The 24,724-nt window shown below is 42.2% G+C and overlaps 1 protein-coding gene across 1 annotated transcript in view; it reads left to right on the top strand.

The window, feature by feature from the left end:
- The window catches only part of btbd8 (BTB domain containing 8), a 93,845-nt gene that overhangs the window by 20,739 nt on the left and 48,382 nt on the right, over positions 1 to 24,724 (top strand). Inside the window, exons 4-8 of the mRNA XM_080195205.1 lie at positions 6,303 to 6,610; positions 7,947 to 8,067; positions 9,207 to 9,296; positions 16,070 to 16,150; positions 22,121 to 22,217. Of these exons, the coding sequence (XP_080051331.1) occupies positions 6,303 to 6,610; positions 7,947 to 8,067; positions 9,207 to 9,296; positions 16,070 to 16,150; positions 22,121 to 22,217 (697 nt within the window). The remainder of the gene's footprint in view (positions 1 to 6,302; positions 6,611 to 7,946; positions 8,068 to 9,206; positions 9,297 to 16,069; positions 16,151 to 22,120; positions 22,218 to 24,724) is intronic.

A 24,724-nucleotide genomic window follows, 5' to 3' on the forward strand; every position in this document is an offset into this window, starting at 1 on the left:
GAGGGAGGAACTGTCATGTATCGACCCTGCAGCAGCAGCAGTGCTGAAGGAGAACTAAACCATTTGTCTTCAAGCAACTTTCAAAGGCCCTGTATTTAATAAAAACGTGTATTAAGATAGAAGATGGTCAAGGTTGTGTGTTTAGAAGGTGCTCCTGAGCCTGGGTCCTGGGCTATTGAAGATGTGTCCAGCAAAGGTGGAGTGATTAAGTCAGTGCAAAAGTTAGAGGCGTGCAGACGTCTGAGGGTTGTGAAATTGCAAGAGATTGCGTTTAAAAATGAGGATGAGGATTTAAGACTTTGCTTGACTGGGGAGGCAATATAGGTCAGCAAGAGTGACTGGGGAAAGGGACTTGGTGTGAGTCGAGATACAGGCTGCAGAGTTTTGGCTGACTTTAAATTTAGAGGGGGTATAATGTGCGAGACTGGCACTGGAATAATCTAATCTAGAGGCAACAGAGTCCTGAATGAGATTTTCCTTCCACAGATGAGCTGGGCTGGGTGAAATCTGGTGAAGTTACTGAGGTGGAAATAGGCAGTTTAGACAATGGCGCAGATATGAGATCAGAAGCTCACCTCAGGGTCGAATGTGAGGTTAAGGTTATAAACAGAGGAGCTGAATCTGGGGGTGAAATCTGTCATTGGGCAACAGAGTTTGGAGCAGGAACTGAAAGCAATCACTTCAGTCTCCCTACCATTGGAGGGAATTTCTGTCCTTCCGGTACGGGATGTCAAATAAATTGCCTGAATTTAGAAATAGTGAAGGAGTCGAGAGAGTTGGCGATGTAGTGCTGGGTGTCGTCAGCATAAGTTTGAAGATGAACTCTTTTCTTTTTATGTTGCTAAGGGGCAGCTCGTAGATGAGAAATAAGTGATGAGCAGGAAGAGATCCTCAGACCCCAAAGGTAATAGTCCAGGAGAAAGAGTAGAAACTGTTGCAAGTTATTGTCTTGAGGTAGGTAGGCAAGAATAGAGTCAAGAGCAGTCCTGCTCAGCTGGCGGACAGGGGAGGAGGTTCTGGAGGAGGACGGTGGTGTGGTGAACCATGTCAAAGACTGCAAATGGATTGAGAAACAGGAGGGGGGTGTAGTTCAGCGATGTCACAGAAGCAGGTTCAGAGATCTTTCTGAAAATCCAGTTTCAAACTCGGTAAGCTGTGAAACAGTACAGGTGCCAGACAACCTACTCGAGCGTCAAATGTTATTCCACAATCATTCCTATGGTCACATTTCTGTTCATAGTCATATCCTATTTATCAAGGTTAATACTTTTCTCAGTCTATTTTCTCTCAGTTTAAAAATAAAATCAAGCTCATTGATTCAGTCGCTTAATTTTTGAAAGACTCAAACTGCTTGAGGCTAACTTTAAAAACAAAATAAAATTTGGCTCGCCAGCAGAAAGAAGATCCATCGTTGCACTAAAGCCGTGTCTACTTGCCGAATGATTTAAAATCAGCGGAATTGCTGCATCAGATAGATCCCACTTAATTTGATACCATTCTAGTTTTTATAACTGAGTGAAAGCCAATTGTAAAGATTTGAATGATGGAGTCATAAAATGGTTCAGGGGCATTATCCTGTAGGCTGTGTCAGAAATCATTCGACTCCCTGATTGCCGGTATTCAGACAACACTCTGTATGGAACCAGTGACCCATGTGAAGGCCCGGTGTCAAATCTGTGGCCTACATTCACAGGGAAAGCTATCTTGCTTTCAGTTTGTTTTGTGCATGTAGGCAAGTTGTTCAGATTCAAAAATGTTTTATCTGGTTTTAAGGTTTTAGGTTAGTGTCACAAAAAAAAAATTATGATTCATGTCCGCGTGTTAATTTATCTGTGTGTAAACCACGGGCTGCTGGTTTAACTGGTGGGGGAAGGGCAAAGAGAGGAATCAATTCCTTCACCTTGACAGCATGAGAAGGCAGGACTCCCACCGATAAATATAGCTGTCGTCCCGTGGAGCTTCAGGTCTCCATTTCAACAGATTTGTACTTTTGGCCAATCAAGGCCTCAGCAACACCTCACGATATCAAGAAAACGATTCAAAGGAATTAGATCAACAATAAACATAAAGCATCTAATTTTGGCCCTAACAATTCAACAAATGCTGTTGATGACAAGATTCTCAAAGTGACAATTGTTAAAAACTCTTTCATGGACTGGGGGTGTCATTGGCAAGACCAGCATTTGTTGCCCATCCTCAATTGCCCTTGAAATGAGTGGCAAGGCATTAGTGGGTTTTTATAACCATCGACATTGGTCGTCATCAGATTTTTAATTCCAGAGTTTGTTTACTGAATTCACATTTCGCCATCTGCCGTGGGGGGATTCGAACCTAGGACCCCGGAGCTGTACAATGGATCTCTGGATTACTAGCCCAGTGGCAATACCATTACACCACCTCTTTCCCTGCCTGTAAGTGAGTTGTGCCTCTATGTCCACATCTGTTCTCAGAGCACTTGATTGTTTAAGAACATTAAAGGGGTGGGTCATGCAACCCTTTGTATCTGCTTCATCATTTAATCTGATCATGGTTGATCAAACCTTTATCGTATTTGGCCACGGTTAGGACATGCAGATGGATTTCAGAGGTGGTGCAGGTGCCTTTAGCCATTAAACAAACCTCAGTCTAGGAGATTACAATTTCCCTTGCATTTTGGTGGAAATACTATGCGTATGAATTTGTCATGATGTGGAGATGCCAGCGTTGGACTGGGGTAAACACAGTAAGAAGTCTCGCAACACCAGGTTAAAGTCCAGCAGGTTTATTTGGTAGTAAACATCATAAGCTTTCAGAACGCTGTTCCTTTGTCAGGTGAGTGGAGAGTTCTGAGCAGAGGGCATATAAAGGCGCACACACATTCTAATCAGTATTCTGTAAACTGTGTGCCTTTATATGCCCTGTTTCTGATCAGAATTCCACTTACCTGATGAAGGAACAGCGTTCCGAAAGCTTATGGTGTTTACTACCAAATAAACCTGTTGGACTTTAACCTGGTGTTGTGAGACTTCTTACTATGAATTTGTGTGGCACAGTTCCTGCTTCCCAGGTGATGAAGTACCTTTCTGAAGTGTTGTCACAGTTGTAGAGAAACCTGGCAACCAATTTGTGCACAGTAGTGGATGCAGCACTGAGGTAAATCTCTAGATTTGTTTTCAGTAATGTTGATTAGATTGTTAGTTATTGACCAGGACACCAGGAGAACTCCTCTTTGTATCGTTGATATCCACTTGAGACGTGACATCTGGTCTGAAAGGTGGCACCTCTGACTGTAGTACTACTTCAATCCTGCAGTGTCACTCTACATCAAGGCTTCTTAGCCATTGGCCCACTTCCCCCTAATCTGATGGTTCCAAGCCGTCCAACAAAAATACATTGGCCCCCACTTGCACATTGCTGTTGTGTTTCAGTCTATCAGTTTTGAAAATGTGTTCCTTAGTTGTGGGGAGTTGGGGAAGGGTGGGGGAAGCAGGGGGAATCATTTACCTTTGTAAACCACAGGCTGCTGGTTTAGCTGGTGGGGAAGGGAAGAAGGAAGAGTAGCAAAGCATATTTGTGCCTTAAGTGCTCAGTGGCAACACTTGCCTGTCAGTAGTTCATGGACTGGAGCTCCACCCAGGGAACTACATATTACCTAGAGCAAAGGTGGGTCTCTTGGTCTGTTCATAGGTGGGCTGTGGACTTTCTGGCTGGGGCAACATTTATTGCCCATCCCCTTAATTGCCCTTGAACTGAGTACATTTCAGAGGGCATTTTAAGAGTCAACTACATTGCTGTTGATCTGGAGTCGCGTGTAGACTAGGCCAGGTAAAGAAAGGATGGCAGGCTTCCTTCCTTAAAGGACATGAGTGAACCAGGTGGGTCTTTACAACAGTCCACATGGTTTCATGGTCATTGTTAGACTTTAAATTCCAGATTTTAACCAAATTCAAACCCAGGTCCCCAGTGCTTTACCCTGGGTCTCTGAATTGATAGTCCAGTCACAAACCACTACAGAGTGTTTTTTGTAAGTATTTTTTTTTGTACAAGATGTGTCTACTGTTTCAAAAGTAGCTCATTAGAACTCCCACTTTCTGTTCCACATGAGAGTTCTGGGAATCAGTTTTTGTTTTGCTTTTGCTTGGAAAAATACTTGCCAAGGATTTTATTACTTGATGTATTAAGTTGCAGATTGTGCACATGAAAACCAACTCCTATTAGCATTTTGATTTCCTGTGGGAAATCCATAGGAGGTTGTTGGTGTTCAGTGAATCCCAGAAGGAGCTGTGCATTGCCAGTAAAAGCTGGTGTACTAAATCGGAAATATGCATCCTGAAACTGAAAATTGGCTATTGCCTTTCAGGAGGTTTATGGCTCGGTCGGGGATTTGGTGATGGGACATAAATTAGTGGTTAGCTCGCAAGACTTAACTTAATAACTCCCGCGTGTAACGATGTATGAGATAAGATGAAGCGCTCCACTCTCCAAGACAGTATCACCTAAAGGTCAGGTAGAGAAAAGGCTACGTTTTTCATGCTTGTAAGCGGGTGGGGGTGGGCAGTGACGGTACACTGGACCTGGCAGAGCTAATTCTAAATACCTGACCTGTTCTGAGGATTGCACAGAATCATAAAAACCCTGTAATGCCAAAGGAGGACTTTTGGCCCATCGAGTCTGCACCAACCACAATCCCACCCAGGCCCTATCCCTGTAACCCTGCATATTTACTACACTGATCCCCCGACACTAAAGGATAATTTAGTACGGCCGATCGACCCAACCCACAATTCTTTGGACATGTGTTATTTGAAAGAGGTTTATACATTTTGTTAATAAATATAAAAATACAAATTCCACATGTAGGCCAGGCCAAATGTAGTTTGTGAAATGTGGACAGTTTCAAAGAAATACTAAATATGTATAATTTGAGAGAATTTGACCTGCTCTTCGGTTTTTTAAACAAACTCTAGTCGTAAGTTTTTTGGTTTTTTTTAATAAATTCTCACTATTATTAAGGATTTTACTGATTTTGAAATGATGTGCATTTTCTTATTATCGTTGAGTTGAACGTGACCCTGCACCTGAATACAATTAGCTTTTACAGTTAAATTATAGGCTTGCTGACGAACTCTGGAATTAATGACTTAAATTAATATCCACCCCATTACTTCTGTTCCCTTAAATTCCTAAGCCTTGACAGCTTGAATAGCTCAGTCCCTTTCCTGTTGCCAGGGCTCCACTTAGAAAAGAACCTTTATTTTGAAAGATCATACAGATAGGTGTAACTGGCTGGAACAAATGCTGTGAAGACCGTGGCTTTAGTTTTTCAAATCAACTCATTGCGTGAATCTAGTTTTAGACCAAGTAATACCAGCGCAGAAGTATAAAATGTGATTATTGGGAATTAGCAAATTGCTCGTTGTGTGGCTTGCAGTCAGTTGATGAATGTTTAGGCAGAGAGACACACAGGCGAACAAAGGCAGGGACAGGCACTCAGTCTAACAATTCATAAAAAAACACAATAACAGTAAATACTTTGCAGATCAGGCAATAGCTGAGGAGGAGTTAACCAGTTGCCATTTCAGATCTAAGGCAGAGGGATTTTTTTTTTTAAAAGTAAGTTTATTTATTAGTGTCACAAGTACGCTTACGTTAACAGCGCAATGAAGTTACTGTGAAAATCCCCCAGTTGCCACACTCTGGTACCTGTTCGGGTACACAGAGAATTTTAGCGTGGCCAACACACCTAACCAGCATGTCTTCAGACTGAGGGAGGAAACCGGAGCACCCGGAGGAAACCCATGTAGAAGTGGGGAGAACCTGTAGATTCCACTTAAACAGTCACCCAAGCTGGGAATTGAACCCAGGCGATGTGAGGCAGCAGTGCTAACCACTGTGCCACCCTCTTTTAATCCTCCCAGTCTCTGCAGCGTTTTGCTTTTTTGTTTATAAACGATGAAAAGATATGATACGCTTGACTAAAAATTGCAATGACAAGAAGTGCATGCATAAGTAAGATATCTATTAAATAGATGCATTGAAAGACTTATCGGGATAGTTATCTTCTGTGTGCTTTATCCAGCTCCTTTCACCCATGCTTGCCCAATGGACCCTAATAAACTGAATATATTGGGAACGTGATTTACATCTCACTTGTGTTGCTGACAATAACAGTTGACCGTGTTAATTATCAGGGTATGATTTATATTGCCAAAATCCTTGGGTGAATACAAAGAATAACACAAAAGGGCTTATTAAATACAACTTACTATAGCATGCAGAAACTACTGTTGGTATAATGATTTGTCTTGCTTATTCTGTAATAGGCAGATTTATACAGCAGACCGAAAAGTAGACCACCTTGAGGAGGAGCTGCTTCTGAACAAGGAGCCCGGTCAAGCAAGATTGCCGGAAGAAAATAATTGTTCCCTCAACGGTGTTTTTCACAATGTTGGGATGTGCAATAGAGGAGAAATTGACAGAAATATGCCATCTAAACAGTTTCCTCCTGATAATGGATCCTTGGAAGTAAATGAGGAGATGTTGACCTCAAGTCTGTTGGAAGATGACATGCCTGAACCAATGTTTGATATGCCAGAGGAAATGGAAGCAGAGTGTGACACCCTATCCAGTGGTGGGTAACTCCTAAAGTAATTAGCTGTTCTTTTCCATTTGTCTCTTCCATTATGCCTCTTGCTTGCTTTTTACACTCCTGAAATTTTAAAAGGTTCCAAAGCTTTGCTTTTCATTTGTACCTAAATTATGTATGAAATAGAATAAAAAAGGTACTTTTCCATTCAAACCTCATTTTCTCAAACCTCAGTTTATCTTGGAGGAAAGTTGTTTTAACTCCTGTGGATGTTTTCTTGCAATGCCACCAAGTTTTCATTTTTAGGATCCCCTCTCTCTGCTGCCCCTTGATGCCATCTTATTGAATGACTAATTGAGCAGGCTCAAGGAGACACATGAACAACTGCCCCTACTTCTAGCTTTTACTTCCAAGCTGATATCAGACTACCAAGAGAAAATAGAACATCGGTCCATGCTGGTCAATGTTACAAAGCACTAACAGCCGTTGTGTGAGTTGCATTAGATAGTGTTCATAGAATCCATACAGTGCAGAAGAGACCATTCAGCCCATCGAGTCTGCATCGACTCGCTGACAGATGTTATCTCCCTGCCCAGTCCCTGTAACATAAGAACATAGGAGCAGGAGTAGGCCATCTAGCCCTTCGAGCCTGCCCCGCCATTCAATAAGATCATGGCTGATCTGAAGTGGATCAGTTCCACTTACCCGCTTTCTCCCCATAACCCTTAATTCCCTTGTCTATCAAAAACCTACCAACCCATGACTTAAATATGTTCAGCGAGGTAACCTCCACCACTTCAATGGGCAGAGAATTCCAGAGATTCACCACCCTTTGAAACCAAACATATTTACCACAGTTAATGCACCTAACCTGCGTAATTTTTTTCTCATGGGGTGGTGAGTGTCTGGAACAAGCTGCAGAGGTGGTACTAGAGATGGGTACAATTTAGTCTTCTAAAAAGCGTTTAGACAGTTACATGGGCAAGGTGGGTACAGAGGGATATGGGCCAAATGTGGGCAATTGGGACTAGCTTAGGGGCTTAAAAAAAAAAGCAGTGTGGAGAGGTTGGGCCAAAGGGCTTTTATTCCATGCTGTAAACCTCTATGACTCTATCTTTGGACTGTGGGAGGAAACCGGAGCACTATACTTATTTGAGGACAGTGGCAAAACTATGACTCTGAAAAAGACTAATCTCAGCTGAAAGTTCAGTCTGGCCTCACCAGGTTTGCTGTGTGGGTTGTATTGCTTGCTGAGAGGTTCGCCGCGCGGATTGCGGTGGCTGGCTTGTGAGACCAAGCTCAAATTGTGAAATGACATCTTTACCAATGTAAAAATGGAACCACCTTCTGTGACGCAATGTTCATGTCTTCTCTCGAGCAGGTGATGACCCCTTGCCAGAGCCGGCATCTGTGTTGGGTGCCGATCTGTTAGCTCTGTATAGAAAAGGATGGTGTCCTGACATAACCCTTCATGTTGAGAACAGAATTTTCCATGCACACAGGTACAATCATTTCATGGCTGTTGGTAAGAATATTCTGACGTGAACTGAAAAGCTAACCTAGAAATGTTGTCTTCATTTATTGCCAATACACTGATAGAGGTAGTCAAATGTGTGAGTGTATCTACAGCTTTGTGAATAAAATCTGTTTTGTTAAAAAATCACTACAGTAAGGAATTTTATTTAACTGCTTTTTCTAAAAGAAAATATATTATTGTGCTGATTTTCCTGATTTTTAAAAATCTCGTCAAAATTTATCATATTTCATTCTTCCTGCTCTCAGCATCTCAACTTTGCAAACTAGCTACTTCTTTGCACTTTGGAAATTCTTTTTTGTTTTCTGATTATTTTAGTTTCAGTAGCAAAGACTTTTAAAAGATTATTTTATTAGTCACAAGTAGATTTACATTTACTGTGAAAATCTCCTAGTCGCCACGCTCCAGCACCTGTTCGGGTACGCTGAGGGTGAATTTAGCACAGCCAATCCACCTAACCAGCACGTCTTTCAGACTGTGGGAGGAAACTGCAGCACCTGGAAGAAATTCTTGCCAGCGCTGGGAGAACGTGCAGACTCCGCAGTGACCCAAGCCAGGAATTGAACCCGAGTCCCTAGTGCCGTGAGGTAGCAGTGCTAACCACTGTGCTAACGTGCCATCCCTGTAAATAATGGCTGTTTGTTCAATCACTTGATTTAATATTTCTGTAAGATAACTAGTGCCAAACTAAGTAATTGAATTATGTATTTAGTGCATAAAGATGCCATTCGGCCCATTGGGTCTGCACTGACTCTCCAACAGAGGACCTTACCCAGGCTCTATCCCCGTAACCCCACGTATTTATCCTGCTAATTCCCTAATCTGCACATCTCTGGAGGATATTGGAGCACCCGGAGGAAACCCTTGCAGACACGGAGAATGTGCAATCTCCACACAGACAGTGACTCAAGTAGTGAATTGAACCGGGTCCTTGGCGCTGTGAGGCAGCAGTGCCAAGTGCCACCCACCAATGAGTTCATAGATTGATGCACTATTGTTAGGTTAAAGAAAAATCTTCTCAAATTAAAGATTTATTAAAACTGTCTAAAAAGAACAAAATAATGTTAGAGTTTGAATTGTTAAGCCTGTCATGTGTTTTCTTACCAGGGCCATCCTGTGTGCTCGTTCCAGCTATTTTTCAGCAATGCTAAGTGGAAACTGGGTCGAAAGCTTTCAGAAGTCGATCACTCTTGCTGGGTAGGTATGATGGCATGGGTAGGTGCGTGGAAAGGCTATAAATCGTTCTTGAAGGACATTCACATACAATATCTCTACTTGGGTCATACAAATTTGACAAAGGTCTAATTAAATATTTTCACAAGGAAAATATTTGGCTTTTTCTTACCAGAAAACAGTGCACTCGTGTTCGAGTGTTCAGGAAGCAGCAACTGATATCAGTGACAATTTAAAGGAATTAATAAATGTTTTAAAAATTTTTATTTTTTTCATGCGGAACAAATTAAATATAGTGGTTTCTAGGATTGATCCAAGATAAAAAAGAACGAAAGGCTTTTTTTCCTTTCGTTTGATGCTTGAGCATCACTGGCTGGCCAACGTTTATCGCCCATCCCTATTTGCCTGAGGGCAGTTGAAAGTCAGCCACACATTGCTGTGGCCCTGGAGTCACATGTAGGTCAGACCAGGTAAGGATGGCAGATTTCCTTCCCTAAAGGACATTAATGACCCAGATGGGTTTTTCCGATAATCAACAATGGTTTCATGGTCATCATTAGACTTTTATTGACAGTTTTTTTTATATTGAATTCAAATTCCACCATCTGTTGTGATGGGATTTGAACACAGGTTGAACACAGGTCCCAGAACATTTCTGGATTAATAGTTGAACAACAATACTACTAGGCCATCGCCTTGCCAATGTTTAGCACTAATAGAGGGTAATGTAGAATACTTAGATGTTAAGGTAATTCATGTCAGCAGTGAAGTTTAAGGGACTATATTGTGATAAATTTCCAATACCTGGTGGCCTGCATCTTAGGGTTCTAGAAGAGTTAGCTGTAGAATTAGTGGATACGCTAAGTATGATTTTTCCAAAATTCTTCAGCTTCTGGAATGGTCCTAGCAGAATAGATGTATTCATAGAATCCCTACGGTACAGAAGATGACCATTCATCCCATCAAGTCTGCACCAATTCTCTGATAGAGTATCTTAGCTAGGCCCTCTCTTCTGCCCTATCCCTGTAACCCCACACATTTACCATGGCTAATTCATCTAACCTACATATCATTGGACCCAAAGGGGCAGTTTTGCTTGACCAATCCACCTAACCTGCACGCCTTTGGACCATGGGAGGAAACCAGAGAACCCATGCAGACATGGGGAGAATGTGCAAACTCCACACAGGCAGTCATCCGAGGACGGAATTGAAGGCAGGTCCCTGGTGCAATGAGGCAGCAGTGCTAACTACTATGCACCATGCCACCCTTGGTAATAGATAATAGTAGTAGTGTTGACAGAGGCTGGGAATCTCTCATACTAAGGGACAATTTAGCATGGCCAATCAAGCAAACCTTGTACATCTTTGAAGTGTGGGAGGAAACCCACGCTGACACAGGAAGAATGTGCAGACTCCACACAATCACTCAAGACTGGAATTGAGCCTGGGTCTCTGGTGCTGTGGGGTTGCAGTGCTAGTGCCACTGTGCCACCTTCCCACCCCTGTTGGCAAATGTAACCCAGCTATCCAAGAAAGGAAGGAAGGAGAGAGAAATCACAGAATTGCAAGTCAATTAGCCCAACATCAGTCATCTAGAAAATGCTGCATTCTATTATTATGGAAGTCGACATGATTTTCCCAAAGGGAAATCATGTTTGACAGTTTTTAATTTTTGATTTTGAATATGTAGCAAGTAGGATAGATAAAGGGAAAGCAGTAGATGCAGTAAACCTAGATTTCTGAAAGGCATTTGACAAGGTGCTTTGCAGAAGGTTAATAGGCAATAAAAGGGATCATGGAATTGGGCTAGTATATCATGGGTGGAGGATTGGTTAACAGACGAAGAGAAGAATAGACATAAATGGGATGTTTTCTTGGCAGGCTATGACTAGTGCAGTGCTGTAAGGATCAATGGTGGAGTCTCGGACAAAGAGACAGCAATGTATCTTAATTTGCTGATGATATAAAGCTCATTTAATTTATTTATTAGTATCACAAATAGGCTTATCTTAATACAATAAAGTTAATGTGAAAATCCCCTAGTCGCCACACTGCAGGGCCTGTTTGGATACACTGAGGGAGGAGAATTTAGCACCTAATCATAGAATCCATAGAATACTTACAGTACGGAAGAAGACCATTGGGCCCATCAAGTCTGTACCGACCACAATCCCTTCGCAGCCCTATTCCTGTCATCCTCATTTACCCTGCTGATCCCCCTGATGCTAGAGTCAATTTAGCATGGCCAATCAACCTAATCAGTGCAACTTTCGGACTGTGGGAGGAAACCAGACCACCCAGAAGAAACTTCGCAGACACTGGGAGAACTTGCAGACTCTGCACAGTCTGTGACCCAAGCCAGTATTTCGAATTGGGTCTCTGGCGCTGAGAGGTGGCAGTGCTAACCATTGTGCCACCATGCTGCCCTGGGTGGGAATATAGCCTGTGAGGAAGGCCCAGGCTGCAGAGAGATTTAGATGAAGTGAATGTGCAACAAGGTGGTAAATAGACTATAATGTGGGGAAGTGCGAAGTTCTTCACTTAATAGGAAGGCAGAATATCAATATTTACTTAGATTTGCCCATAGGCTGAATAGATTAGGCTTGTACTTGTTAGAGTTTAGAAGAATGAGGGGCGATCTCATTGAGACATATAAGATGATGAATGGGATGGATAGGATAGAGGTGGAGAGACTCTTCCCGCTCAGAAAGGACAGTAGGACTAGGGGGCACAGCCTCAAGATAAAGGGGGGGCGGTTTAGAACGGAGTTGAGGAGGAACTTCTTCACTCAAAGGGTGGTGAATCTCTGGAATTCTCTGCCCGTTGAAGTGGTGGAGGCTGCCTCGCTAAATATTTTTAAGACGCGGGTTGATGGGTTTTTGATAAGAGAGGGGATTAAGGGTTATGGGGAGAGGGCGGGAATGTGGAACTGAGCCACGACAGACCAGCCATGATCTTATTGAATGGCGGGGCAGGCTCGAAGGGCTAGTTGGCCTACTCCTGCTCCTATTTCTTATGTTCTTATGTACAATGTTAGCGTGCAAGTACGTCAAGCAATTAGGAAAGACACAATGGCTTTTATTGCAAGAGGTTTGAAACACGGAAATAAAGGATTGCTACAATTTTTACGGGATTTTGGGTGGGGCCACAATCTGGGTGCAGTACTAGCCTTCATGATTAAGGAAAGGAAGATTTGCATTGGAGGCAGTACAGCCCAGAGTTGACTGGATTGTAATGAGGAAGTTGTCCTATGATGAGGCTGAGTAGATTAGACCTACATTCACCAAGTTTGGAAGAATAAGAGTTGATCTCGGGGAAATATACAAGCTTCTGAAAGGGTTTGATCGGGTGGACACTGTCCATTTCAGCTGGGTGGGTAATCCTAGAACAAGGGTCTCCAAACTACAGCCCATGGGCCACATCCGGATCGGAGTTTGGAGACTGCTGATCTAGAACATCGGGGGACAGTTTCAGGGTAAGGGGACAATCATTTAGGATTAGGATGAGAAATTTCTCCACTGGGTGAATTTTGACTTACTCTGCACCGGAAGATTGTGGATGTTGCAGTTTTGAATATATTATAAACCCCATTGAGACAAAGAACTTTTTAAAAAGAGGTTAACTTCGCAGTGACTGGCAGAAAGAACTGGTGGACAGGAATTCATTGTTATGACTTTTACTGTAACAAACAAAAATAAATATAGATTAAACATTAATAGCAGGCAACTAATACTTGCATCAAACCTCTCTTTTTAAAATAAAAAGGCCCTTTCACATGAACTAACTAATGCAACTAAGTGGTGGAGATGATGGTGTAGTGGGAATGTCATTGGACTAGTAATCCAAAGGCCCAGACTAATGGGGCATGGATTCAAATCCCACCACTATAGTTGGTGGAATTTAAATTCAGTTAACACAATTGGCAATTTAAAGCTAGTTTCAGTAATGATGACCATGAAACTATCATAGTTTGTCATGAAAACCCACCTGGTTTGCTGATGTTCTTTAGGGAAGGAAATCTGCGTCTGTAGCTGGTCTGACCTGCATATGACTCGGGTCCATAGTACTGCAGCTGACTCTTACACTCCCTCCTTGAAATGGTCTATGTCCCTCTTGAAATGGTCCAGTAAGCTACTCAGTTCAAGGGCAATTAGGGGTGGGCACCCGAATGCTGGCAATGCCAGTGACACGCGCATCATTTATTCACAAAGGAATAAATTTAAATTAAAATTATGTTACAAAACTCACACTTCTGGCAGATATGTAGCATTAAAAAGGACAGCTCAACAGTCACTCCTTTTCTCCCAGCAAGACACACCTTGGTGACTTCCCTTGTATCTGTTGTTCTGCTCTCTGTTTGTTGAGACCTTAAAAAAAAAAGGTGCATCTACTTTGCTTTTGTAACAAGTTGCCCACACCCAATATAAATCTGTCCTTTTTAATGTTGGATAGTGGTAAGCTACTGTGTACTTCCAGTATTCTTAAAGTTTATTTATTGGTGTCACAAGTAGGCTTATGTTAATGTTGCAATGAAGTTACTGTGAAAATCCCCTGGTTGCCACACTCCGGCACCTGTTTGGATACACTGAGGGAGAATTTAGCATGGGCGATGCATCTCACCAGCATGTTTTTCGGACTGTAGGAGGAAATCAGAGCACCTGGAGGAAACCCACACAGACACGAGGAGAACATGCAAACTCCACACACACAGTGACCCAAGTGGAGAATCAAACCTGGTCTCTGGCGCTGTGCGATAGCAGTGCTAACCACCGTGCCGCCCAGCTTATTTTTCCATCTTGTTGGGTTGGGTTTACTCTCTTTATTCCCAGCTATTATTTTCTTTTTTCAGTGTGCATGAACATCCAGCATTTTAAATCTGTCGCTGTATCATTAATATGATCTGTGGTTTTGAAGAAACTGGATAGGGAGGCAGCAGGAAATTTGTAATGCGTGCCCTTGAAGATTTCCTCAAACATAAAGCACTTAAAGTATCTGTTTGCATTGAGTGCTCCTTTTGTCTGTGAATGATTTTATCCTCATCTGTTGCATTTTCTGGCTGATGTTTTTGGATTTAGTGGAAGATATTCCAGAAGCACAGAGCGAGTAATGTACGTGGTTTTAGATGGTTAATTGCAACACATCTTAGCAGTTCAATAATTTAAACCTGTTTAAAGGCCTGGTATTCATTCATGATGGCAGAACTTGGAGTATATAGTCTTGAAGTGATTTTTAAGAAAGTATGTTCATCAGGCATCATTAGCAATGTATCCGTATTTCTGAGGAAAAATACACCACAGAAGCAGCTTAGATTTATTTCAGAGGGATTCAGGAATGTGCTGGAATTCTTGAGCTGTTCACCAGGGCAGTCTAAATTTCAGCGCCAAGCTGCTGGCTTCAGGCAGAAATTGATGAGCTGTGACTGGAAAATTGCATATTAAATGCACGTGCCCATTTAGTCACTGATAATTGGTGCAGTTACTGACTATGCTAATTCAGCTTCGTATACTCATTAACTGATAGTAAGTGACAAATAAAGGAATATATTACAAAGAAAATTACAGCGCAGGAACAGTTTCTTCAGCCCTCCAAGCCTACACCTGCCTGATGTGACCGGCATGCTGCCTGACTGAACTAAAACCCCCGATCCTTCCAGGGACCGTATCCCTCTATTCCCATCCTAGTGACGGAAGTCACAACCATATCTGCTTCCACTACTTCCCCCCGGCAACGGCTTCCAGACGTTCTGCCTCCTACATCTCCTTTTAAACTTTGCCCCTCGCACCTTAAACCTGTGCCCCTAGTAATTGACTCTTCCACCCTGGGAAAAGGCTTCTGACTATCCACTCTGTCCATGCCCCTCAATCTTGTAGACTCCTATTAAGCCTTCCTTCAACCTCTTGTCGCTCCAGTGAGAACAAACCAAGTTTCTCCAACTTCTCCTCATAGCTATACCCTCCAGACCAGGCAACATCCTGGTAAATCTTTTCTGTTTCCTCTCCAAAGCCTCCACATCCTTCTGATAGTGTGGTGACATGAATTGAACACTCTGTTCCGTGTGGCCTCACTAAGGTTCTATAAAGCTGCAAGATGATTTGCCAATTTTTAAACTCGAATGCCCTAGCCGATGAAGGCAAACATGCCGTTTGCCTCCTTGATACCTTCTCCACCTGCATTGTCATTCTTTTATATTATAGAATATTTTGATTTTCCCAAGATGTCGCTTTGTAGGCATGCAATATAGAATCATGGAACCACCAAACGGTAGCAGCACAGAAAGAAGCCATTCAGCCCATCACATTTGTGCTAGCTCCCTGCAAGGGCAGTTCAGCCAGCCTTTTCCATGTCTCCTGGAAATTTTCTTCTCGTATGCTCCAATTCTCTTTCGAAAGCCACGAATGAATCTGTCTCCATCTCAATAGATTCCGAATCCTAACCACCACTCGTTGTGTACAAAGACTCTTCCTCACGTTGCTGCATTTTTGCCATTCTCCTTGCATATGTTAGCAAAGTTCAGTGGCAGTGTATTACCCAACAACCTCCAACAAAGAGATCCTCATCTTGACTGCGCTCAGGGTAGCTATCTCCCAGTTAACACTTGACAAGCTAAGTAAGACCTTAAGCCATTCTTGGATCAATTGGGGAATGTGGAGGAGTATTCGGCAAACCTGAGAGCACAGGTTGTCTGGGAACATTTTAGAAGAGTTTGATTTTTTTTTAAATTCTTTGTTTGCAATTGTCTTTGTTCCAATGTTTTCATTATGATCAATATAAAGACATGTTATGTTTTAATTACAGTGTGAGCCATATGGAAGTGGAAATCATGATGAACTTTTTATATGGAGCCATTTTAGACTTGCCCAAAGAAGCTCTCCCACGGTAAATATTTTTGTTTTGTACTTAAATACGTTCAGTGGAAAAGGTGTCTGAATGTCTATCTGATTTAAAACTGTCATCTATAATTTAGGAAATGTAAAATGTTTGAGGACTTTCCTATGAAACTTTCTGAATTTGCTAACCTCAATACAAGGGTCTCAGTCTATCTCTCAGGAATAAAAAATTCAATTGTGAAGGGAGGCTGATAACTGGACGAGAGGAGGGGGAGGCGATGGTCCAGTGGTATTATCGCTAGACTATTAATCCAGGATCTCAGAGGGTGTGATCTGAATTCAATTTTAAAAAATCTGGAATTAAGACTCTACCAATGATCGTGAAACCATTGTCGATTGTCGGGAAAACCCATTTGTCCTTTCTGGAAAGAAATCTGCCATCCTTAACTGGCCTGGGCTACGTGTGACTCTAGAGTCTCAGCAATGTGGTTGACTCTCAATTTTGACTTATTATTGTCACATGCATTAGTCTACAATGAAAAATATTGTTTCTTGCACATTATACAGACGAAGCATACCTTTCATAGAGAAGGAAACAGAGTGCAGAATGTAGTGTCACAGTCATGGCTAGGGTGTAGAGAAAGATCAACTTAATGCAAGGTAAGTCTATCCAAAAGTCTGCTGGCAGCAGGGAGCAAACTGTTCTTGAGTCGGTTGGTACACGATCTCAGATTTTTGCATCTTTTTCCCGGTGGAAGCGAGTATGCCCTAGGCTAGCGTGGGATGCGCTATAAATACTGGCCAGCCAACCAGCAACGCCCATGTCTCTCAGATGAATGAAAAGGATGGAACTTAAAAGTAGGGAATCAATATGTGGTGGCGAGAGAAACTCCTAATGGAGTTTCCAAACAATGGTGGAAGGAGAAGTGGCTGGAAAGACATGCTTCCACTTCTTAATTTGTTTGCTCAACAGACCTGTTTTTGAATGGAGATACCACCAGGCCATTGACCTGCTGTTGCTACTGGCACTCACTCGCCTCAATGTCAGATGAACAACTCGTTGACTCCAGAAAGATCCAAGGTTCAGATTCTCTGATCTGGAAGCACATATTCCGAGTAAATTGGCAAAAGTGAAGCCTCCTGCAGACAGTCAGGAACTGGGCATGTTTGCTAGCTAAGATATTTAAAGCAAAAATTGATTAGTTTCTGATGTTGTTCGTAAATAATTGAATTGTACGATTGGTGTTGAGGTTAGGTGAGCTTGCAGTAAGCAGAGGTTAGGGTGGAAATTGGGCGCGCTGTAACTAGTGGAGTGCTACAAGGATCAATTCAGAAAAGATTCACTCGACCCGTTTACTGGGATGACAGGCTTATCCTATGAAGAAAGGTTGAACAGGTTGGGCCTATACCCATTGGAGTTTATAAGAATGAAAGGCAATTTTACTGAAACAAACAAGATCCTGGGGAGATTTTTACAGAGGGAATGCCAGGAAGATGTTTGCTGTTATGAGGCCATGAGAACCAGGTGCAAGAATGAGAGAGCTCCCACTTAGAGAAATTTCTTCTGGGATTTAGTCTGCGGAATTCTCTTCCATAGAAAGCACTGTTAGCTTAATGACTTTGCAAATTGTACATCTGTCAAGTAACTCCTCAGTATCCAATCAGAAATCCAATGTTCCTGATCATTGTGCTGGTGATATTAATTCCTTTTCTGTTGTCAGGCGGAGACCAATCTACCTTTCTTTTCCCAGGCATGGGACATGCAGATCGCTTTGTGGTAATTTTGAAATCTTGGAATCAACAAATATTTGATATTCAGTAATTTACAGAAGCAAAGAATGAGGTATTGGGGTTCTCGAAACATTAAGGTAGACAAGTCCCCAGGGCCTGATGGGATATACCCCAGAATACTGAGAGAGGCAAGGGAAGAAATTGTTGGGGCCTTGAGAGAAATCTTTGTATCCTCATTCGCTACAGGGGAGGTTCCAGGGGATTGATGAATAGCCAATGTGCTTCTTTGCTTAAGAAGGGTGGCAAAAATAATCCGGGTAATTACAGGCCGGTGAACCTTACTTCATGGTAGGGAAATTATTAGAGAAGATTCTTCAAGACAGGTTTTATTCCCACGTAAATAAATAGGACATATTAGTGAGAGGCAACGTGGTTTTGAGAAGGGGAGGTCGTTTCTCACGAACTTCGAGTTTTCGAGGAAGTGACGAAAATGAGGGTAGGGCAGTGGATGGTGTCTACATGGACTTCAGTAAGGCCTTTGACAAGGTCCCTCATGGCAGATTGGTGCAGAAAGTGAAGTCGCACGGAATCAGAGGTGAGCTGGCAAGGTGGATGCAAAACTAGCTTGGTCAAAGAAGACAGAGGGTAGCAGTGGAAGAGTGGGTTTCTGAATGGAGGGCTGTGACAAGTGGTGTTCCTCAGGGATCAGTATTGGGACCTTTGCTGTTTGTAATATATATAAATGATCTGGAGGAAAATGTAACTGGATTGGTTCGTAAGTTTGAGGACGACACTAAGGTTGGTGGATTTGCGGATAGCGATGAGAATCATCAAAGGACACAACAGGATATACGTCAGTTGGAGACTTGGACAGAGAGGTGGCAGATGGAGTTTAATCTGGACATTTGTGAGGTAATGCATTTTGGAAAGCCTAATACAGATAGGGAGTATACAGTAAATGGCAAAACCCTTAAGAGTATTGATAGGCAGAGGGATCTGGGTGTACAGGTACACGGGTCACAAAGTGGCAATGCAGGCGGAGAAGTTAGTCAAGAAGGCATACGGCATGCTTGCCTTCATTAGCCGGGGCACTGAGTTTAAAAATTGGCAAGTCATGTTGTAGCTTTATAGAACCTTAATTGGGCCGCACTTGGAATATAGTGTTCAATTCTGGTCGCCACATTACTAGAAGGATGTGGAGGCTTTGGAGAGGGTACGGAAAAGATTTACCAGGATGTTGCCTGGTATGGTGGATATTAGCTATGAGGAGAGGTTCAAGAAAATTGGTTTGTTCTCACTGGAGCGATGGAAGTTGAGGGGTGACCTGATAGAAGTCTAGAAGATTGAGAGGCATGGATAGAGTGGATAGTCAGAAGCTTTTCCCAGGGTGGAAGAGTCAGTTACAAGAGGGCGTAGGTTTAAGGTGCGAGGGGCAATGTTTAAAGGAGATGTACGAGGCAGGTTTTTTAGAGAGGTTGGTGGGTGCCTGGAACTTGCTGCCGGGGGAGGTAGTGGAAGTGGATACGGTAGTGACTTTTAAGAGCACCTTGACAAGTACAGGAATAGGATGGGAATAGAGGGATATGGTCCCTGGAATGGTAGGGGGTTTTAGTTCAGATGGGCAGCATGGTCGGTGCAGGCTTGGAGGGCCGAAGAACCTGTTCCTGTGCTGTAATTTTCTTTGTTCAGTTGGGCTCAGCACTGGTCACTGGAAACTGCGAAACTTGATCATGGATTTCACATTAAATTTCTAATGGGAGTGTTGGTGTTTTATTATGAACTGCTGTTTGGCTAGTTTGCCTTTAGTATGAAGTGCCATTTGGCAAGATCCCAAGAAATGTACAGCAGACACTTGCAGCAACTGACTCACATTAGAGTCGGTCTCTGTTTTTAAGTCGCCTCATTTAGTGGCATCTTGCTTTAGAGATGCCAATATAATGGGGCCACTTTGCATACTCGGCATCAGAACCTCTGCTTTCGCGTGAGTTCACTCTGGGGTCAGCACCGCACTGAGTGAGCTAACTAGCTCTGCAGCCCCTCCTACAAATAAATTCATTGGATATAGCAACAAAATTAGGCCATTCGATCCTGGCCTTCTCCCTATAACTCTTCAATCCATTGCCAATTAAAAATCTGTCCAACTACCCCATGTGCTCCTGCTCCCCGACTCAAAACAAGGGTTCAGGAGCAGGTCAACGATGGGAGGGTAAATAGAAGGGGGCTGGCATATTTTTAAATTAAATTTATTTTATCTTGAAAGTTATTTCATTTAAAAATTTGGGAATGTATGGTATTTAACTTGCGAGTTAATGTTTCTAATGGGAGAGGTTCCATAGAACCAAACTGCAGCTTCTAAGTTGGCTGTAAGGAAAAATCTGATTCATTTAAAGTTGATCCTCTTAAATTTTCAGTTATCAGGAATGCAGCTGCAATGCAAAGTGAGGAATTGCTAGAATGTAGGATGACTAGAAACTAATTGGAGCAGAAGGGGAGAGAGTACTTCAACCTACAGCCTTGTAATACAGCCAGGAAGATTTTTGCCAGCTCTGCCTTTTACCTCTGAGCTGAAATTTATTTTTAATGGTTTTTTTAAAATTCAAAATTGCTGAAACATGTTGTGGCTGTTACTTTAGTTGTCTATAATTACTCTTCTTTGAAGAAAACGCGAGGTATATGCGTCCAGCAAACATAACAGTCTGGCATTTCTGCTGTTCACTGGATTCTGGTACAATTAGCTTGAACTCAGCAAAAGAGTTCTCTCAGAACCTGAAGTGCGAGTTGAGTTTCTGTGACCCTTTTAAGTTAGCTTTTTAAAAGAACATTAGTTTTAATGACTTTAGCTGGTCCAAGCCTATAGCTCAACTCATTGAGCCCTTCGCCTGGCTGGGGTACGCACCTTCTCAGCCTATGGGCTATGATCAAGGCCAGAATTTTACCACCTCAGCTCACAGAACGGAATTTTCCATTGATCTCAGGTGAGATTTTATGAGCCTTGCCCAAGCCAGGTCATAAGATACCGGCACAAGTGTCAAATCAAGCTCAAGACCAGGTGTGCAATGCCCCTTCTTGTCAGCTTGGATCTTGTATGTCTTTCTTGTGGGGACTATGAATTGGATTCAATTTGAATTGTTTTTTTTGGGGGGGCAGGGGGCAGTTTAGATCAGAGTTGAGGAGGAACTTCTTCACTCAAAGGATGGTGAATCTCTGGAATTCTCTGCCCGTTGAAGTGGTGGAGGCTGCCTCGCTGAATATATTTAAGTCACGGGTAGATAGGCTTCTGATAGACAAGGGAATTAAGGGTTATGGGGAGAAAGCGGGAAAGTGGAACTGATCCACTTCAGATCAGCCATGATCTTATTGAATGGCGGGGCATGCTCGAGGGGCTAGATGGCCTACTCCTCCTATTTCTCATGTTCTTGTGTTCTTATGTTTTTTGGAGCAAGCAAGGAACTGGATTCTGTCCGATCCGCTCTGCCCATTAGCTTTGTAATAGAAGCAGACACTCTCTGCATAATCAGCCGCACCCCCAGACCTAATCGGCAATTTCCAGTTACTCCTCTTATTTGAGGAAGCTTACAAAATTAAGCTGGTTTCCTTGGATACTAATAGGAATGTTTAGCATATATGCATTTTAATTATTGAGAAGCTGATTCTGTCCCCGGTATAACTGGAAAATTGGTTCTGTGCAATTTGTTTTCAAGCCATTGTTGGTCATTTGAAATCAAAATATTCGCAGGCGGTGGCCTCTGATTAAGATGCTTATTTTTATGAGGCACAAATATTTTCAGCTGTATTAATCAAACGGTGCACCTGGTTACCACCCTTAATTACATCCAGATAATTTTACACCAACAATCTTCTTAATGCCCGTCTGCACTGGACCAGTGCAGGTTTTGCTTTCAGCAGTAAGTGTGTTTGAGCAGAAACCAGAGGGGAAAATAGAGACTGCTCGAAAGTAGTACAATTTCAGATGTGATGTGCACCCAAAATGGAAACTCTACCCCAAACCGTTTCAAAACATGCAGCTGGCATTTGAAAGAGATTTCCGCCCCCACTATATTGACAGCTATTTTATTTGGCAACACGGTTGCCCTTTGGAAATGATGATTAATGAACAGCCATTGTTAAGGGTCCATTGGTCAGACGCACGCTGCTCACACTGATTCTAGATACCGCTAAGTGACGTATGAGCATATTTAATGATGAAGAGTCCCAAACACACAACGTGAAAGGAAGATGACAAATTGAATGAATCTTAATGCTAACTCGGCACTTTTTTTCTCTTCAGGTCGGTGCTTACCTTAGCAGATATGTACAACTTGGATGGGTTGAAGAAAGTTGTCCTACATGTTCTCAAGAAAGATTATTGCAAATTTTTTCACAAGGTAACATTTTGCTTTTGTTTTAATAATGACATAACGACACTTTTCTCTGTATGTTAGTACATGTGACAATAAATCAAAGTAAAATGTATAGCAAGGCAGAAGTGCAGCTTATGCTAGAAGTATGATCACAATTCTCGTTTTCAGATGTTTGTTAGTTTTCTTATTTCATTGTCTTTTGGGCTTTCCATATTCATGTTGTTGCTTTGGACAGAGAGCAATCTTGCCTTGTGGAATTTTTTTTAAATGTAAGATTTTGTTTTGATGACCTAGTTCATAACACATAGGAGCAGAATTAGGTCGTTCAGCCCATCAAGTCTGCCCTGCCATTCGATCATGGCTGATATGCTCCTCGTCCCCTATTTTTGTGGAACTGTTTAATTTGGATATGAACAGTTTGGTTCTCTGTTTAAAAATAGGCAAACAGTGTAATTTCTGAGATTTTGTTTTGTTGAGACAATAGACACCATGTGTTTTTTAAAGTATACATTGTGTACCTGTGAATTTATTAGTGTTACAAGTAGGCTTACATTAACACTGCACTGAAGATATAGTGAAGATCCCCTAGTCACCACACTCCGGTGCCTGTTCAGGTCAATGCACCTAACCAGCGCATCTTTCAGACTATGGGAGGAAATGGGAGGAAATCCATGCAGACACGGGGAGAATGTGTGCTATGTACTACCGAAATTGACTTGTGTTACATTCATTAAGTTCTCAGTTTGTAACCCTTTCCCCCCATTCATTGTTTTAAAAAAAATCCTAAAGCGTATGCACTTTCATAAGAATCTGTAGCTGTTACAGCATTTCCCTGGTCTAGACTGAAGATTGTCTTGAGGCCAACTACCATGCTTTGTTCTCAAAAGGCCTGCCATCAGAGAGTGCATTGAAGAACAAGAAATAGACTAAATACTCTGTCTGGTTTCACTTCAGGCTTGTCTGCTCAGCAGTTACATTCCTTAGCGTCCCAGTGGGCTACTCCAAAGATTCTTTTTCAATTTGTTTTTCTGACTTTTGTTTTCCCCCTGCTGATGCTATTTTAGCATTTTGGACTCCCACCAATCCTTCAAATTATGCAGTGTGCCTCCTGTCACCTCAAAATTAACTGTTGCTGCCTCTGCTGTTTTTGCAAGAAGACGCTGAAAGTTTTCAGCCTCCTTGGACCTTGAGTGAAATCCCCGGAAGTTAAGTTACTGCCCCCATCCCCCTTCCGTTACATGACTGCTGGTGAAATTTGAATTTAATTTCAACACAATATCTGGAATTAAAAATCCACTGATTAATACATTATTAATTGATGTAACAAAAAATACTGATTATCTGGTCATTATCACAGTAAGAAGTCTCTCAGCACCAGGTTAAAGTCCAACAGGTTTATTTGGATTCTCAAACTATTGGAGCATTGCTCCTTCATCAGGTGAGTGAAGGAGCAGTGCTCCAAAAGCTCATAATTCCAAATAAACCTATTGGACTTTAACCCGGTGTTGTGAGACTTATTACTGTGCCCACCTCAGTCCAATGCCGGTGTCTCCACATCATAATCACTTTATTTAGTGGTAAAATGGTGAGCATGACTGCCTTCCAAGCCATTAACGCAGCTTTGATTCCCAGCCATTGTAATCTTTAGACATCTCAAATTTGAAGCCCTAAGCTTGGAGCTGAATTTGATGTGTTTTGGTGAGATTTTGCCACCTGGCATGTGTTAGTCTACCTAGCTCCTACAACTCTCTACTATTACAGGGAGATGTGTGTTGGTAATCTCGCTGGACTAGTAATCCAGTGGGTTGGGAGGCATGGATTCAATCTCATCACTGCAGCTAGTGAATGTAAGAGAGTTGAAAGCTAGTCTGTAGTGGTGGCCACGACAACTATCATTCTTGTAAAAACCAAGAGGCATCTAGGAGTGTAGAATAAGGAATAGGTCATTCGGTTAGAGCATGGCGCACTTAATCACAACCTTGGCATGCATCTTTTGTTGATGCAATTATTATAAATAGTACTTTGACTATTGGTGTGTGTAACTTGCTTGTTGTGCTTAATACAGAGCTCAGAGCATGATCCAGTAATTGCAAACATCCATTGAATAAGGGAATTCTTTCTAAATCACAGCCCATGACTAGATTTAGCCTAAGTTTGAACTCTGGAGGGTAGATTTTATTTTGTCATTTGAAGCTTTGAAACGAGTTGATTTTAGTGGGGAGTGAGGGAGATGTAAATGTAGCTTTCTGATCTCTGAGCCCCTGATTACTGGTTAGCTACAGTAGGCAAAGGATTAATAGTGGAGCTATGTTAACCTTAGTTTAAATTGTTACTCTAACCATCCCCTGAAGACTCTGCAAACACAGACATCAGAAAAGTTCATTCAAAATTCTTTCCAAAGCACATCATGCACAGTTCAAATTACATCAACGAAAGCTTTTGTCTTCCAGTGGCCAGTGATGCTGCCAGGGATCCCTTCTGGGGGCCTTGACTTTTCAATGTATTTATTAATAGCTTGGTTGAATGAATAG

Source organism: Carcharhinus amblyrhynchos, chromosome 9 (genome assembly GCF_965287045.1).
Source record: "Carcharhinus amblyrhynchos chromosome 9, sCarAmb.v2.hapA, whole genome shotgun sequence".
Lineage (NCBI taxonomy): Eukaryota > Metazoa > Chordata > Chondrichthyes > Carcharhiniformes > Carcharhinidae > Carcharhinus > Carcharhinus amblyrhynchos.